This window comes from Chlorocebus sabaeus, chromosome 10, assembly GCF_047675955.1.
Source record: "Chlorocebus sabaeus isolate Y175 chromosome 10, mChlSab1.0.hap1, whole genome shotgun sequence".
Taxonomy (NCBI): domain Eukaryota; kingdom Metazoa; phylum Chordata; class Mammalia; order Primates; family Cercopithecidae; genus Chlorocebus; species Chlorocebus sabaeus.
In genome coordinates, this window is record NC_132913.1 from 49,276,230 (window position 1) to 49,295,278 (window position 19,049).

The 19,049-nt window shown below is 42.7% G+C and overlaps 1 protein-coding gene and 1 long non-coding RNA gene across 3 annotated transcripts in view; one reads left to right on the forward strand and one right to left on the reverse strand.

Annotated features, from left to right (window-relative positions):
• Positions 1-8,906, reverse strand: part of DPP4 (dipeptidyl peptidase 4) — an 85,960-nt gene extending 77,054 nt beyond the window's left edge. The window contains exons 1-2 of one of the 2 annotated variants that reach the window (XM_007965152.3): positions 8,593-8,906; positions 8,009-8,096 (exon numbers count right to left, since the gene is read on the reverse strand). In XM_007965152.3, the coding sequence (XP_007963343.1) occupies positions 8,009-8,096; positions 8,593-8,598 (94 nt within the window). In that variant the 5' untranslated portion in view covers positions 8,599-8,906. The remainder of the gene's footprint in view (positions 1-8,008; positions 8,097-8,592) is intronic. The other variant, XM_007965151.3, reaches the window with a different exon arrangement.
• Positions 8,086-17,686, forward strand: LOC140712573 (uncharacterized). Its single transcript, XR_012094200.1, has 3 exons — positions 8,086-8,193; positions 9,401-9,557; positions 9,968-17,686. It is a non-coding gene; the product is annotated as an uncharacterized lncRNA (long non-coding RNA).
• The last annotated feature ends 1,363 nt before the right edge of the window (positions 17,687-19,049 follow it).

Genomic DNA, 19,049 nt, shown 5'->3' on the forward strand with positions numbered 1-19,049 from the left:
CCTTCCCTCACTCTTCACATGCCTGCCCATTGTCTTACTCCAAAATACATCCTGCATTTCTTTAAAAAAAAAAAACAAAAAAACACTTAATTTCACCTGCAGTGCTATCATCCTTGTCCAAGCCACCATCATCGATCACCTGGACAAACCACACCAACCCCAAACTACTGTCCACACAAGAGTCAGAGCATATTCTTGAAATGTGAAAAGATCATGTCACACTCATGTTGAAATCCTCCAGGAGCTCAAAATCATGCTTGGAATAAGAGAGAAACTCCTTTCTGTGTCTGTCAGTCCTCTCTATTCCACTTTATTTTTGTCATAGCATTTGTTACCATCTGAAATTATTTTTGAACTTGCCTATAATTTGCCTGCTCTATGGATTGTAAAGGTCCAGTGGAACAGGGACATTATCTATACTGCTTAGGGCCAGATCTTAGCTCATTTTGTGTTGCTATAAAGGAATATGTGAAGCTAGTAGTTTATTTTTTTTGAAAGGATTATTTGGATCATGATTCTGGTAGCTGGAAAGTTCAAGATTGGGCATTTGCATCTAATGATGATCTCAGGCTGCTTCTACTCATAGCAGAAGTTAAAGGGGAGGCTGGCATGTGCTGAGATCACATGATGAGAAAGAAAGCAAGAAAGAGGGAGGTGCCAGGCTATTTTTAATAATCAGCTGTTATGGAAACTAATAGAACAAGAACTCACTCACCCCTGTGAGAGGGCTCTGATCCCATTATGCAAATACCTCCCATTAGGCCTCACCTCCAACACTGGAGATCAAATTGCAACATGACATTTGGAAGGGACAAATATGCAGTCATAGCAGGCCATATCCCCCATACCTTCAATAACACTTGACATGCAGTAAGCCTTCAGTAGCCATATCCCCCTACTCCCATAACTTCAGTAACACTTGACATGCAGTAAGCATTCAACATATGTTTTTGAATTGAAAAATATTGTCTCTGGCCACTGTAGGACCTTGGCCCTGAAGAGGTTTTAAATCTCATACTAAAAGAGTTTTATGCCTGTAATCAAATAATGGAAGACTATAATAGAGAAATAAGAGTCATCCATGACACTTATGGAGATGAGTTTGAGCAGGGTGGGCTTTAGAACAACTGAGGAAAACAAGAAAAGAGGGTTCCACAGAAATGGCATTAGGGCCCCAGGGGCCACTAAGCTCAGTTTTCGGGTCCCCAGTTTTAAGAAGTCAGGGAAAGGGTGGATGATAAGACCTGCTTGATACTCACCTCTCCTACTCCCTCTACCTCAATTATATATCCTGAGCCACCATGGTTCCTGAGTGCCATTAGTAAAATATCTGGTGGCTTTGGCTCTGTCTTACCTTACCTCCTCTTCTAGGGCCTTAGATGTTGAATTATGTAACTTGAACTCATAGGTCTACTTGCTTCCTCACTGAACCAAATAATTAAGAAATGTGCACATTAATGCCCCCAGTTAAAGAAAGCACATAGTTTATCTTCAAAATTTAAAAGCTTCCTAGGAAGTTACAATTTTGAGGAACAATATAAAACAATACAATGTTCGGCAAATAATAAAACAGTTTACTCAGAAGTTCTAATTTCATGGTTTCAGGTTACTCTCAAATTGAGAGACACACCCTCTTTTGGAGGTCATAATGGAGCTGTGAAGACTAAAGGTAAAAATATTTGCAAGATATTGATTTACAGCAATGAAAGGATCAGCATCCAACCTTAAAGTAATGATTAAACATTAACTCCAAAAAACTCTCACCAAGGCATTTCTATAAATTAGCCATTCATGGGAACCAGCAGGCTCAGGGAAGGTTGGTAGCCAAAAAGTTTGGACTCCCAAGATCCAGTACTTACTTGCAAACCCCTAAACTTTCACATGTAAAAAGTCAGGATATTAATATATCTCTCTAACATGAACTTCTCTGTGAAGATCAAATGAAATAATTTAACTTACATCAGAAGCAAAGCAAGTGTAATTTAGTGTAAGTAGGTAAATCTGAATCTATTATTACCACTAATACTAAAAATCAAAACCATTCAAAAGCTTGAGATGTCAGTCGTTGCCTATATACATACAACTTTATATGAGAATGAAGACAGCAGAGGTAGGCTCTTCCTCAGGATACTGAACACATAGAGATTATGAAGGGGTGGCCTGCCCCTCCACACCTGTGGGCATTTCTTGTTAGGTGGAACCAGAGACTTGAGAAAAGAAATGAGACACAAAGTATAGAGAAAGAAAAAGTGGGTCCAGGGGACCGGCGCTCAGCATACAGCGGACCCACGCCGGCACCGGTCTCTGAGTTCCCTCAGTATTTATTGATCATTATCTTTACCATCAAGGAAAAAGGGAAGTGGCAGGATAATAGGATCATCATAGGGAGAAGGTCAGCAGTAAGACATATGAATACAGATCTCTGTGACATAACTTTAAGTGCTGTGCCTTGATATGCATATGCAAATATCTCCATAAAACTTTTTAGTGCATAAAGAGCAGCATTGTGCTAGCAAGTCCCACCTTTCGCCCTAAGGCGGTTTTCTCCTTTCTCAGTAAATAGAACATACAATCAGGTTTTACACCGAGATGTTCCATTGCCCAGGGACGGGCAGGAGACAGATGCTTTTCTCTATCTCAACTGCCAAGAGGCTTCTTTCCTCTTATACTAGTCCTCCTGAGCACAGACCCTTCAGGGATGTCAGGCTGGGGGATGATCAGGTCTTTCCCTTCCCACGAGGCCATATTTCAGACTATCACATAGGGAGAAACCTTGGACAATACCTAGCTTCCCTAGGCAGAGGTCCCTGTGACCTTTGGCAGTGTACGTGTCCCTGGGTACTTGAGATTAAGAGAATGGTGATGACTTTTCACAAGCATACTGCCTTCAGGCACTTGTTTAACAAAGCACACCCTGCACAGCCCAAAATCCGTTAAACCTTGAGTCACCACAGCACATGTCTCTTGCAAGGACAAGGTTGGGGGTAGGGTCACAGATTAACGGCATCTCAAATACAGAACAAAATGGAGTCTCTTATGTCTCCTTCTTTCTATATAGACACAGTAACAGTCTGATCTTTCTTTTCCCCACAGATTAGAAGCCATGAAATGATAATATAGCTATGCAAATGAGAAGTTATAACAATTGTGCCAATATGGCCAAGTTGATTTTATACTTATTACAAGCTGACAGAATGATATGCAGTTGAACAGTACTGAGTATCAGCTGTAAAGTCACATTGCCTGAGTATGAATCCCAACTTTGTGGAACTTTAAGCAAGTTCCTTAACTTCTTGGAGCCAGCCTCCATCATGGTTCCCAACGATCTCCACCTCAGTCATTGCCTATATACAGCTTTATATAGGAATGAAGGCATCAGCAGTAGGCTCTTCTTCAGAACATTTAGCACACAGAGATTAGAAGTCATGAAATTATAATATAATTCCCACATGGTGGGGAACTGGGGCCCATACACTAGGGAACTGAAGCCTCTAGCTAACAGCCACAAGAGTGAACTTGGAAGGGGATCCTTCAGCTGCAGTCAGGCTTTCAGATAACATCTTGATTACAACCTCATGAGAGACCCTGCGGCAAAACCACCCAACTAAGCCACTCCAAAATTCCTTATACACAGACACTACGAGATAACAAATATTTATTGTTTTAAGTTCTGAGGTGATTCATTATGCAATTATAGATAACTAAAGTACCCTCTCGAAGTTCTGATAAATCTTCTGTATGAATGGAGAGGGTAATAGTACCTTTCATTCAAAGAGTTGTTCTTCGGATTAAATGAAAAATACATTGAAAGCCCTCAGCCCCAAATTTAACACTTAGTAAAAGTAAATGCATATTCGCTATTATTGTATGCTTGTATGCCTTCTCTTCCTCAAGTAAGGCGCTCCTGCGTGTTATTTACAGCCATGTTCTCCATGGGCCTCAGTACTTTCTTAAGTCATAAAATTTGAAAGACACGATCCAGCTCCACTCTTTTTATATTATCTTTCTCTGACCATCAACTGGATAAATAGTCGTCATTTTCTCTTTCTGATCCCCTTTGAAAAGAGAGGCAGATATTTCTAAGATAGAGAAACTTAAGGCATATGTTATGGCTAGAGAAAAGCCAAAATAACTGGCCTGAAAAAGACTAACCTGCTGACCTCATGAGCATTCTGCAAAGGTTGACAATAGTTAACTGAGCAAGCTGGAGTCAACTCCAGTTTTTATAGAGCATACTGTTTAGAAATTGTCCCCTGAAATGTACAAAGCTTTCATTCAGGCTCATTTCTGTGCTTTTAAACCTGGAAGAGATCCTGGACTTTCTCAGGCAAACCTCATAGATGCTATCTTTTCTCTCTGATTATTTCTGTCTCTTTCACATTTGGGTTTTCTCTTATTACTGAAGGATACTGTTGGGTGAGCAGTCAAATTTCCTTTCCACCAAAAGAAGGTGTAGAGGAAATTTACTACTAAAGCAGTGAAAAGAGCAAAAGAAGAGATATAATTCTATTCCATAATAAAATTCAATAATAATAAAACTATTTGACAGATAACCAAATATTTCCGATTTCAGCATATAATGTAAAAGAAAAAATAAAGAAATCATAAATGCTGTGTGAGAATTTTATTACCACTAAGCCATGAAGAGTTCTACAATTCCATACAAGTATTTTTATATATTTCTCACTGATTCTTGAAGAAACTGAATGCTTACATATGCAATATCCTCCTATAGTAGGAGGATTGAAAAAATTTTAAAACATACAATCATTTATTATATACACAGAAGAGAGTGAACTTTTAATTGTGCTTGGTGAAATGAATAATCTGAATTCAAGGAGTTTTTATTCTTAAATATATGGCAATAGTCCAGTATTAAGCCTCTCTCTCTCTCTGTCTCTCTCTCTTTCACTCTCTCTCTCTCTCTCTCTCTATCTGGCTCCCTACTCACTAGCCCCCCTCCTGTTCTGGGTGTGTCTAGTTTTGCTAAAGTATGCGTTTCATATGGAAACACTTGACCTCTTAAATCAACCTCTCAGGAGATGAACTTGGGTTTGTTTCCTCCTTCCTTTTGGCTGTTTAATTCTTTAGTTTTCCCGTAATTTAGATATTTGCTTTGTTTTTCTATCAAATTCCTATCCTTCTTTCCTTCTTCCTTTCCTTTCCCTTCATATTTCCTTTCTCCCTACTTCCTTCCTTTCTTCCTTCTCTGTATTTGTTTACTTGAAAGCCTGATTGACAACATAGAGGGCATTTCTTGGGTGATGACTTTGACTTTTTTGTAAGGAATGCTGACCTTTATTGTGGCACAGCCCAGGAAAGGTATTGCTGATTTAGTGAAAATGCTGCATTCTTGAGCTTTTATCTTTATTCCTATGATAAGGCAGAAGTGTTAACAAGATGACTTCCCTTTTTTCCTTAAACACACATACCTACAAATTAAGAAATACAGACAAGAAATAACTAGAATGGTAAATAAATAAAGCCACCATGAAACAACATCTCCACCTGGTTGTCCAAGAGATATCCTTAGCTACCCTCTCCTTCACCTCCCTCTGTTTAACCAGTTACTGAAGTCCAGTCATTCACATTTCTGAGTAGCTCTGGAGCCTCCATATTCTGATCTGTACTGTAAGTGCCCTGGGCCATTTCCCTCACTTCCCCCTCCAGTGTTGCTCCATTGCAACTCACCTTCCCACTGTCATGGCCAACAGTTCAGGCGTGCTCAAAACCTCATTCACTGCATCATCTCCAGCTTAGAATCAAACTCTTTTGCCTGTTTCCCACCCTCCTTTGGGGCTCTGGATCCTTTCATAACCCCTAACACAGGATGTGATCTCATGTCTCTGTGTTGAAACGCAAGACATTCACATTTTCTGGAATATCTTATCTCCAGAAACTGATGTTATCCAGAAACTGATGTTAACTATTCAAGCTTCTCCACAAAAGAAACCTCTTATAAGAAGTCTCTCGGCTGGGTGCAGTGGCTTACACCTGTAATTCCAGCACTTTGGGAGGCCAAGGTGGACGGATCATGAGGTCAGGAGATAGAGACCATCCTGGCCAACATGGTAAAACCCCATCTCTACTAAAATACAAAAAATAAGCCGGGCATGGTGGTGCGTGCCTGTAGTCCCAGCTACTCGAGAGGCTGAGGCAGGAACCCGGGAGGCGGAGACTTTCCCAGAAGTGTTCCTTCTAACCTCCAGAGCAGTTTGCGCAAGCACCTCTAAGTTATCCTTTTGAGTCATAAGAGTAGTTATATGGAAACAAGTGAGTGTCTCAGGAAGTCCTCCTCAAGAGACCATTCTTGAAATGTGTTCAAATTTCATTTGGAGAAGACAGCAGGTGCTGTTTAGCAGAAATGGCAAAACAGCTCTCCCTGGCCTGTATACCCTACCTAGCAAAACAAAATCCTCAGCGTTAACTGCAGCAAGCCTCAGATCCCTAGGGCATTTCACTGGCCATCTCAAGTGGCTAATCAAAATACAGTATTCCTTTCAACTTGCTTTAACGGAAGTTCTGATAATTACAGTTTTACGCAAACTTCCAGCAATGCTGTGATGCCTCAGTTATGTTTTGGAGACAAACAGGCTATACAGATTATTTCTATTTTTATATATGTGTGTATCCACACATACACATACACACATATATACGTAAAACAAGTCGTATTTGTTTGCATATTCCCACCAGCTTGTACAGTTCTTGAGGTCAGGGGCCTTTATATTTATATTTACAAAATTTAATCTTTGTATCTGCAGCAACTAACACAGTGCCTGGAACATAATGTAAGCCTGAAAGCCCTATATTTATCGATTGTATGACTAGCACATTCTTCTCCCACGAGGCTTTGCATGTATGGTTTATACAAAGTGTTGCTTTATGAAAATAGTTATATTTTAACAGTCCACAAAAAAGAGTCAAGCTTAAGTGGACTGTCATTTAATGGTATAAAATAGTAGCAACCACTGATTTCTTCAAATTTCACCAGCAGTAGGTCAACCCATTCAGTTATTTAACCTTTGGCACCTTTGCCCTGGCCTTGAATTGCACAGGAAGTATGGTTTTCATAGCTCCACAAACTAATTCTGAACTGTCATCCTGAAATCTAGATAAGATACCGTGAGTATGCAAGCACAGACTCTACATTCCTCAGTTGGCTAAACCATCCAGAGAGAATCCTTTAACTGGCTAATTTATTGTGTGTAATCCTGAAATGAAAGCAAGTGTTTAAAAGGAAAGTAAGGCCAGGGGAGACTGAAACTAGTAATTCTCACTTGCTTGCATCCTACAGTGAGTATTCCATTATCTGAGTGTTATATATTTAGGCAAGCTAAAAAGACATGAAAGTCTTTAAGTAAAAGAATCCACCAAAACATCACTGATTCCAGCCGCTTCTGAAATATTATCATGTATACCACCTTTATGATTTAGCTCTGCAATACTACTAAATTGGTCAAATAATTACTTCCCTGCCTCCCCACCCTCCAACTCAATTCTCACCACCCTTAAGGGAAAACAATCTGGGTTCCCCGTGCAACGACTTTTCTCTAAACTGTATTTTGGGGCTTGCTTTCTCATTTTTCCTATCCACTTCAGATATCCTTACTGCTGTCTTTGGGTTCTTTAAACACTGCCTTTTTTCCTTTGCAGATCACACCCAAAAACTTTTCCTAAAAATTATATGTAAATCTAAAACTTTACAAAGTAAATTTAAAATTGAAATTTTTAAAATCCCGACTCTCCCTAATTTCAGGAAGCATGCATTTATCATACATAACAAGACGTGAAAGCGGCAAGAGTTGCAGCCTAAACACTGAAGACCCCGGCGAAGTGAATCCAGCTGCCGCTCTGCAAGCAGCAACAACGCCTGGGAAGCCTTCTCAGCTACATCTCGGGGCACTGGTCCAACCTCCCGCAAAATCCCTCGTTTCCCTTCGCATGGTAAGACGGAGGCTGACCTGAGCTCCAACTGTCCTATCTGTTTCAAATGTTTCAAACTTACTGCCTTTGTTCAGCAGAACCACGGGCACGGTGATGATGGTGACAAGCGCAGCAGCACCCAGCAGTCCCAGGAGAACCTTCCACGCTGTCTGCAAGCCGGGCAGATCAAGTCCAATTAGAGGGAAGCGTGTGGCCCCAGTTTCCGTAGGAGGGTCGGAGCTGCTCCAGAGGCAGCAGGATTTGCAGGTGGGAGTGCGTTAGAAGAGGGACACCGTGGACTGGAGGTGGGGGTGGTGTATGGAGTGCGCCAGTCGGAGTTCTCTAAGGCGGGTGCCCTTAAACTTGTGCCTACAGAGCACATTAGTGTTGGTTTCTCTACCCCTGCCCGAGTTTAGGCGTGCGATCTGTGGGTGGCTTTCCTGGACATTTAAAGCTCGACGCCAGGGTCCTAGCAGAAACCAGAGTCCGAGAGCTAAGAGACAGCTCTGGGACGTCCCTTCACCTGTCAGAGGGTAGCCTTGAGGCTTCCGCCTAAGTGGAGTCCCTGCTCCGGTTTCGCCAGCTTTGGGGCCATTTGGGGAGTTTGGCGAAGGGGTCCCCACAGCTCGCCCCGTGGGCTGGGGAAGTGTATGGCGCGGAACTCACCTTCATCGTCGGCGTCTCCTCGGAAGTGTGCGTTCAGTGAAGGAGCGCAGGCAGAAGTCGCAGCGGGCGGCGGAGAGGCGCGTCCTGCTCCACTGCTCCGGGCGGTGGAGTCACTCGCCGCTGGCAAGTTTCGGCCCCGAGTTAAACATTAGTGAGCGCCCAGCCCGCAGGGTATGAAGGCGCCGCGGGTAGGCTGCTGGACAGGCGGCGCCGGAGCAGGCGCGCGGGGCGCGGGGCACGGGCATTCCGGCCGGGGGGAGCCCGCGAGGGCCCCCTGAGGGCGGTGCGGGGCGCTGGGCGGCAACCGGGGCGCTGGGTGCGAGGCCCAGAGGAGACGTGGGGGAGGGGAAAGGGCGCGCGGCCTCAGACGCGCAGACCCTGGGTCGGCGACGCGGGGACCCTGCTCCCTCTTAGCTGAAAAGGACGTCGGCGTTCAGCTCCTCCAACCTCGCGTGGACAGGCGAGGGACCGAGGCCCAGAGAGGGCCAGGGGGCTTTGGTAAACTCACACAGCTCACCGCTGGCAACTGAAACTAAAACCCAGGCCTCTGTCTCTTGCCAGTGAAAGTTATGTTAGGAGGCAGTCAGGTGTCTAAAGCTGTATGAAAGGCAAAGAGAAAAGGTGATTGTTCCCTCATGAATGGCCCTTGGAAGCTGGGTATCTGGATTCACCCTCCCCAGAGAATTTCCCGATTGTCTTGCAGGCTTACACACTCATCAAGATGCCAAAAATAATGACAGTAACACTTATGTGGAACTTGACTTTTTCCCAGGTGCTGCTCTAAGCATTTACTGTGTTTGTTTTACAGGAAGGAAGCCTGTGCACAGAGAATAAATAACTTGGCCAAGCTATTCAGCTAGGAAGTTGTAGATCCTAAATTAGGAGTTCAAGGTCTTAATGGCTAGTCTATGCGGCCTCTCATCGGTCAGTCTTTTCAAGGGTTTTGGAGAAGAATAAAAGATCAGGTATGGCTTCTCCCTCCCCCAGCTCCCTATTATTCCCTGAAGGGTTATCCATTCGTTCATTCATTCCTACATCCTCCCATTTATTCCACTCATCCACAGATGTTTGAGAGGTTACAATGTGCCAGCCTCTCTTCCAGGTACTGGAGATAAAGTGGGACAAGAGAGGTGAGGTCTGGACCCTTAGCACTTTCACCATAAAATACACAGGTAAACATTTGCCTTTAGGGCCCCCCCATGATTACTTCCACTCTTGCAGATAAGAGGATCAGGCCTCTTCAGCTTGTTCGCTGCAGCTGAAGAGCAAAGCCTCTCTGTCAGTAGAGGTAAAAGATTAAGAATGCAGAGTCGTATGGGACATTACCACATGATTATGAATTAATGCAATTTTCTGTCTTTTATTTCCAATCCAGACATTGGTTTTGAACTCAGTCATCTTTTCCCCCTTGCCCACTAGTTGTTTGTGATACATCTGTATCCTCACCCACCCCCAACTCCAGAGGCTGAAACTGACTCTCCTCCTCCCTTTTCAAACTGCTGATGAAGGTGAGTCGATGGTGTTACTGGACCTGTGAGCCGATGCTGTGAAGAGAGGCCATCTAACACGGACTACGGGGAATGGTGCCACAGGGGCCTCAGTGCTGCCCTTTGCTCTCAGCATTTTGCTCACTCAGCATTGGTGGTAGCCACATCAGCCTCGGTGAAGGAAGTCCAGAGAGTTGAGCCTGTGCTTCACCTCCATGCCAGCACCATGGCACTCACTGTACATTCAGCAAGCTCCAAGGAAGCTGACAGGAGGCTGGCTGACATCTACGGGACAGGTCAATTTGTTCTCTGGAGGGCACTCCATGAGACACAAATATCTTCACACCCTGTGCCCATTTCAAGAGACTCTTTCACATGCCTCCCCCACTTTGACCTCTGTGTCACCACTCTTTCAATCTTGTTTTTTCCAAATCCTTAAGGTAGCAGCTGGCCAACACATTAGCCACCGCTGATGAGTCAGTTATATCTTACATCAGGCCATCTCTTTTTCCTTGCAAAATAGAAAAGCAGATGTTCTGCTCAGAATTCTGTTTGTTAGTAAGATTTCCCCTTCTGCTGTGTTTCAGGACATCCCTGGGAGGGACTCTGATGCAGTAGCCATCTACTTATTGCTAGTGCCAGCTTACTTTGCGTAACGTTGACTCCTTTCCCTCATCTGTTGCCTGGTTATAGGAACCTCCTTGTGAAGCTATAGGTGTGCACTGAGAGACATTGAGGCAGTGGGAGAAGGCATCATAGAGTCTAAGTTTTCTGCTAGTCTGAGTTTCTTGTGTCTTGTGGACCTGGTGGGCTTATCTCCTTTATCATGTAGATACCATTTTCACTTAATAATAGAATGCTCCTGCAAATGCCCAATTTTATCATGTGGTGTGTAAGGTGACACTCAGTTCATCAGGGTAGCTAGGTTGTGCAATTACTTGGTGTTATGGTGTTATGGATTGAATTGTGACTCCCCAGAAGATATATTAGAATCCTAACCTTTAGGACTTCAGAGTGTGACATTATTTGAATATAGGGTTTTTACAGAGTTAATCAATTTAAAATGAAGTCACTAGGGTGGGCCCCAATCCAATATGACTGATAATCTTATAAAAAGGAGAGATTTGGATACAGAGAGAGACAGAGTGAAGATGATGTGAAGAAACACAGGAAAACATGGCAGCTACAAGCCAAGGAGAAGCTTGCAGTATGTATTCCTCTGCTTTCATGCTGCTAATAAAGACATACCTGAGACTGGGTAATTTATAAAAGAAAGAGTTAATTGACTCACACTTCCACATGCTGGGGAGTCACAATCATGGCTGAAGGCGAATGAGGAGCAAAGTCGTGTCTTACATGATGACAGGCAAGAGAGCTTGTGTAGGGGAACTCCCTTTTATAAAATCATCAGATCTTATGAGACTTATTCACTATCACAAGAACAGCACAGGAAAGACTTATGCTCATGATTCATTTACCTCCTACTAGGTCCCTCCCACAATACCTGGGAATCATGGGAGCTACAATTCAAGATGAGATTTAGGTGAGGACACCACCAAACCATATCATTCCACCCCTGGTCCCTCCCAAATCTCATGTCCTCACATTTCAAAACCAATCATGCCATGCTAACAGTCCCCCAAGTCTTAACTCATTTCAGCATTGACTCAAAAGTCCACAGTCCAAAGTTTCATCTGAGACAAGGCAAGTTCCTTCCGCCTATGACTCTGTAAAATCAAAAGCAAGTTAGTTACTTCCTAGATATAATGGGATTATAGGCATTGGGTAAATACAATTATTCCAAATTGGAGAAACTGGTCAAAATGAAGGGGCTACAGGTGCCATGCAAATCCAAAATCCAGCGAGGCAGTCAAATCTTAAAGCTCCAAAATGATCTCCTTTGACTTCATGTCTCACATCCAAGTCATGCTGATGCAAGAAGTGGGTTCCCATTGTCTGGGGCAGCTCTGCTCCTGTGGTTTTGCAGGGTTCAGGCCCCCTCCTGGCTGCTTTCACAGGCTGGCATTGAGTATATGTGGCTTTTCCAGGTACATGGAACAAGCTGTTCCTGGATCTACCATTCTGGGTCTGGAGGACGGTGGCCCTCTTCTCACAGCTCCACTAGGCTGTGCCCCAGAGGGGACTCTGTGTGGGGGCTCATATCCCACATTTCCCTTCTGCACTGCCCTAGTAGAGGTTCTCTATGATGGTTCTGCTCCTACAGTACACCTCTGCCTGGGCATCTGGGAGTTTACATTCATCCTCTGAAATCTAGGCATAGGTTCCCAAACCTCAATTCTTGACTTCTGTGTACCCACATGCCCAACACTACATGTAAGCTGCCAAGGCATGGGGCTTGCTTCTCTGAAGCAATGGCTTGAGCTCTACATTGGCCCCTTTTAGCCACAGCTGGGACACAGGGCACCAAGTCCCAAGGCTGCACAAAGCAGCAAGGCCCTGGGCCTAGCCCATGAAACCGTTTTTGTCTCCTAGGCCTCCTGGCTCATGATGGGAGGGGCTCTGTGAAGACCTGACTTGCCATGGAGACATTTTTCCCATCATTTTAGCGATTAACATTTGGCTCCTCGTTTCTGCAGGCAGCTTGAATTTCTCCTCAGAAAATGGGGTTTTCATTTTAATTGCATCATCAGGCTGCGAATTTTCCAAACTTTTATGCTCTGCTTCGCTTTTAAACATAAGTTCCAATTCCACACCATATCTTTGTGAATGCATAAAACTGAATGCTTTTAACTGTACCCAAGTCACCTTTTGAATGCTTTGCTGCTTAGAAATTTTTGCCAAATCTCTAGGGCAGAGGCAAAATGCCACTAGTCTCTTTGCTAAAACATAGCAAGAGTCACCACTGCTCCTGTTCTTAACAAGTTCCTCACCTGCATGAGACCACCTCAGCCTGGACTTTATTGTCCATATCACTATCAGCATTTTGGCCAAAGCCATTCGACAAGTTTCTAGGAAGTTCCAAACTTTCCCACATCTTCCTGTCTTCTTCTGAGCCCCTCAAACTGTTCCAACTTTTGTCTGTTACCTGGTTCCAAAGTCTCTTCCACATTTTTGGGTATCTTTACAGTAGCACCCCACTCCTGGTACCAGTTTACTGTATTAGTCTGTTCTCAACACTGCTAATAAAGACATAACCAAGACTGGGTAATTTATAAAGGAAAGAGACTTAATTGACTCACAGTTCCACATGTCTGGGGAGGTCTCACAATCCTGACTAAAGGCAAATGAGGGGCAAAGTCATGCCTTACGTGGTGGTAGGCAAGAGAGCTTGTGTAGGGGAACTCCCCTTTATAAAAACATCAGATCTTGTGAGACTTATTCACCATCATGAGAACAACATGGGAAAGACCTGTCCCCCATGATTCAGTTACCTCCCACTGGGTCACTCCCACAACATGTGGGAATTATGGGAGCTACAATTCAAGATGAGATTTGGGTGAGGACAAATCTCAGCCAAACCATATCACAGTGAATCTTTCTTTGTCTCATAGTCCTCAAAAGGAACCAATCCTGTGATCTATTGATTTTGAATTTATAGCTCCTAGAAGTGAGAGATAACAAATTTCTGTTGTTTAAGCCACCCAGTTTGTGGCACTTTGTTATAGCAGTACTAGTGAACGAATGAATATACTAGATCCATGATCATGTAGTCTCTACAGGAGCCCAGTAGCAAGAGAGTTGCTGCTTTTTAAGTAGTGAATTGTCGTTGGTTATTGTAGGCAGCCTCCAAGATGGCCCCTAAAGTTTTGGAAGTAATTTATTATGCAACAAGGTAACTAATAAATTGGCAAAGAGTATATGACTTTGCTCTAAGAGTCATATATCTTCTGTGATTCTCCCACTGGGGCTTGCCAGAGGCTTCATACAGTATCTCCGGCTGCCACATACATTTTAAATAAGTATTGTGCTTGTTAGGTCATAAGATCCAAGTACAACTTGCACTATAGCTTAAACATGCAGAGCCCTTTTTTTGCTCCAGGATTCATTCAAAACAGACAGCCTCATAAGTTGCTGAGTAAATGATTGGAGAAGTATAACCAAGCATAGTATATGGTGTCTCCAAAATACAAAGAGTTCTGGCAAATAGTGCTCCTCTTCACGGTGGATGTACAAGGTGTAGTGACTTGTCTTTCACATTAGAAAGGATACCTTGACATGTTCCAGACCACTGAAGCTGTTGAAACTTCGCAAATTTTCTGTGGATTTTATTCTCTACCCTCTGTCCACATTTGTCTTACTAAAGAATGTAAGGAACTTGCTACTTCTTGTTCCTCAGGTCCATGTAGCATAGTCATCAATGTAGTGGACTAATATGGGTCTGTGGGATGGCAAGATGATCAAGGTCTTTGGAGATTTTAATATGACAGAAAGCAAGAGTTGTCACAGCCCTGGAATAAGATGGTGAAAATACACTGCTCTTCCTCCCAGGTAAAGGCAAATTGTTTTAGATACTTCTTACTTATTTGACTCAAGGAAAAAAGTGTTTGCAGATGAACAGCTCAGATGTCCATGTTGTTTGATTCAGTAAAGTTACTCATCTGAAATGACAACTGAGTTATTTTCCATAATCCATCCTAGTTTTGCACAAGCTAAATGTGAAAGTTAATTACGTATGGGATGGGGGAAACAGCACCTCTGCGTCTTTCAGATTTTTACATAGTGGCACTAATTTCTGCACTTAGGGATGCAGTATTACTTTTAGTTTTCCACATTGTTGTGCAGGGGCAGTACCAGGGTCTTCCACTTGGTCTTTCCTACCTTAATGTCCCTTCTTGGGTCAGAGGATAAATGAGCAAAGAAAAGTAGGAAGGCTCTAAGAGCTGGAAAAAGCAAATAAATAGATTCTCCCCTAGAGCCTGCAGAAGGAACAGAGCCTTGGTGATGCCTCGATTTTAGCCCAGGAAGACCTATTTCACACTCTGACTCCTAGAGCTGTAAGTTAATAGATTTATGTTATTGTAAGCCACTCAGTTTATGGTAACTGGTTACTGCAGCAATTGGAAACCTAACATAAAGAAGGACAACAGTGATGTTTTTAACTCCAAAAAAATTGGCATAAACCCAGGGCTCATATTTAATAACTCCAGGGAGGTCTGAGAATGCCCTTTTTCATGGGGCATTTTCAAACTTGGCTATAAGTCATATGTCAGGTGTGTACTGTGACAGCATTTCAGAGTCCCTCCTGAAAAAGATCTGACCTCCATTTCAAACAAGGCTTTCTGGGTCTATTAACTGGTTTGAGTCTGAGAACTTGGTGAGAGGCTGTTTATTACTACTGTGAAAACTTAAGTCAAATTTCTGCCCATCACACCTAGAATTATTTTGATTATTTAAATCAAGCTATAATTTAGAATGCTACCTACTGACTTCATTCTTAAGTATCTCATGATAAATGAGCCACCACCATAGAAGTCAAGTGCCCCAATTATCATATTGTTCCTGCCACTGTTTATGGCAATATCCCCTTTTGAGAACCTGAGTCTTGGAGGTGGGGTTACCTAGGGTGAACTGTAGCCTTGGAGGGATACAGCCACTGCCAGATTGCAGCACAACAAAGCAGATAAAAAGCTTAAGGAGTAAATACCTCAGTCTCTTTCTCTTCTCTCCTTTCAATATCTTGCTGGTGCTTCCCATCTGTTGAGCCCAATAAAGACAGAGGGCTAAGGAGCCTGGCTAATAGAGAATGTATATTCAGGGATCAACCCTGCAAGGTTGTGCATTGCAGGGAAGAGAAGGGTGGAGAATGGATAGAGGGAGGGGGAACTTGAAAAGAGTCACATAACCAGGCAACTCCATATAGTACTTATTATTTGCTAAACTGTCTCCTTATGGGGACTGGAAATGTTCCCTTTATTCCTTTGTCTTCTCATCCATCATTCTCTCCAGTGCCTAATAAAGTGCCTGAAATATATTAGTGGTCAGTAACTGTTGGTTAAATAAATTAAAAAATGAAATGATAACCAAAGAAAAGTTCAGATCAAATCCTTCTCTGTGTTCTTGGGGGCTGGAACTAGAAGACAGAAAGAAATAGGATCTCATATGTGGAGAGATGGCAGGGTGGAGGGTGGGGAGGTGAGGTGTGGTGGGGAACAGGGAGGGAAAGGAATAGATTTACTTCTTGCCCTCAGCTCTGAAGGATTAGTAAAGGACAATACAAAGGTACTTAATTGTTCCTTTGATCAGTGAATATTTGCCCTCCACCTAATCAGAGAACGCTGCTCTACCTGTGTGGGAATGACTTCCTGCAGCCTTAGTGCCAAACCTCACATTTCAGCTCCTTTGGACTGAAGATCAAGTCTCACATCTTCCATGTTATCTTCACCATCTGTTTTTGTTTTATTTTCCCTACCAACCATACTCGGGAAGATTACGCTGCTTGTGTTCCAGGTTGAAGCAACCTTTAACAAAATTTATTTCTACCAAGAGATATGTATTAATAGATGGCAACTAGCTAGCTAGATCATTCTATGGATTTTGATAGATGAAAGGAAGTTTCAGGCCCAAGGGATAACACAAATAAGGGCTTGAGTAAGAAAGCTGGAAGATTTTTAGGGAATATGTATTAGTTTCATTTTGCCAGGATATAGAGTATTCAAAAAAGTATTGGGGAATGAAAGTTGGTCATGGACATATTCTTGTCTTAAGTTCAATATTCACTATGTACCAAGGAGCCACTGAATTTTTTCTTTTCTTTTCTTTTCTTTTTTTTTTTTTTTTTCAGACAGAGTCTCGCTCTGTCGCCCAGGCTGGAGTGTAGTGGCGCGATCTTGGCTCACTGCAAGCTCCGCCTCCCGGGTTCACGCCATTCTCCTGCCTCAGCCTCCTGAGTAGGTGGGACTACAGGCGCCCACCATCTCGCCCAGCTAATTTTTTTGTATTTTTAGTAGAGACGGAGTTTCACCGTGTAAGCCAGGATGGTCTCGGTCTCCTGACCTCGTGATCCGTCCGCCTCGGCCTCCCAAAGTGCTGGGATTACAGGCGTGAGCCACCGTGCCTGGCCGTCACTGAAGCTTTACCTGGAAAAGAAACCCAATGAGACTTATACTTTAGATAAAAGCAAACAAACAAACAAACAAACAAACCAGGCAATAGTGTCTGTTGAATGGAATGAGAAAGGGAAGAACTTAAATTGGGGTGAGAATCAGCATAAACTCTTGGTGTTAGAAAATTAATTGGGTAAGTGCCTCTCTGCAAAGTTTGTTGTACAAGCATGTAAACCATGCTTATTTATTATTGCTGAAATATGACTCTAAAAGCTGTTTCTCAGCTATGGTCATGGTGTTTTCCTTGCCCCAATTATCCGTAATACCAAATGAGGGGTTCTTCTAACAGCACTCCATAAAGTGCTTTTTCTACCTTTTAGACTAGAACCCAGTTAAGCGGTAAGGGCACTTTGTGCTCCTCTTTGGATGGTATCCTTTGGATATTCTGTGGGTTTTGTAATTTGAATAGTTCGCTTATATTAGCCTCTGACTTATGGAAAAAAAATATGACTTAATGAAGAGAACGTGTTTAATACCTGTGGAGCCTGATTCCACAAAGTGTCTGTAGCTATAATGACATCTCCTCCTTAATGTTCTCCAAACTGTGAACATGGGCTAGATGTGGTGGCAGGATAGGGGAGCCAGAGATCACCTCCAACCCCCCTGTAGCTCTTACGTTGCTCTTCTAGATTCAGCCATAGAACTGAATCTAGAAACCAAACTGATATCAGGCAGATTAACAAGAGAAAAGCAAACAGGTGTTACTGGGTTTTCATGTACATGGGGATCTTCACAAGAGATTGAAGTCTGAAGTGGCCAAAGCAAGATACTTTCGTACTTTTTAGACAGAGAATAACAAATCTGAGAAGAAATCACAGGACAAAGGGAATCTGACTAAGAGCAGTACATTTCTAGGGGAGTCACTAGGAGATATATGAGGGGAGGATGTAAATCTACTGGAAGATAAGGGCTACTTCATTAAGTATATTTATTCAGGTTCATTGCAGCCTCCGATCCCCAGTCTCTGTTGACAAGGGTTATCTTCTTGCTCCAGTAAGAAAATATTCCTAACACACTGTAAGAAATATTTCTGTTTTCTTGCTCCAGCAAGAAATATTCCTTCCAGAGGAATCTACGGCTTGCCACAAGCAGGAAAAGACAGGTCAACTAGCCCTTTCTGATGCTACAATTCTCCCAATACTTTCAACTTGAAATAATCAATATACCAATTTGACATACTTTGGGATGACATATCCTTCACTCCTCCATTTCCCCTGTCTGAAACTTCACTAGACGTTTCCAACATTAAAAGCTGAGGTGATGGTTGTGGAAAGAAATGACAAGTTAGTAACTGTGTCATAAGGATTTCAAAACCAGAAATCAACCAATCTAAGCATTGTTCCCCACACTCCATTAAACCAGCCTCCTAATCCTGGGAAAAGTTCTATCCAATAAAATGGTTTAGCCTTATTTATTTGATGAAGAGTATTTGTCTTGTCTTTTAAATGGTACAGATTAGGCTCTATTTGTCCCCAAGGATTTACATAGAAGCAGTGTTCTTCTCCAGTGTTCGTCAATGCATCAAGGACATGGGGAAATACAGCAATGGCTAAATATCAGCTTCTGACTGGAGTGCTTTCAATGCTTGCATAGAAATACTGAGCTCTGATTCTATAACTATGGAAAGATTTAGAATTGCTTTTTTAATCTCATAAACTCCAGTGCTTGGGAAAGAAGCTCTCAATATTGAAAAGAACTTAGAATTGTGACATAAAAGTGAGTTTTGAATAGTACATCTAGTACATTTGTGTGGTACCACTTTATAAACAAAAGAGCCCAAGTTTGTAATTTGGCTAGCATTTAAAGTAGGGTACCTGGAGACAGAGGTGTTAAATATATGAGTCCACATTGCCTGGACCATCTAGGTGGGAATCCTTCATATACCTTGTTACCACACAAGAAAAAA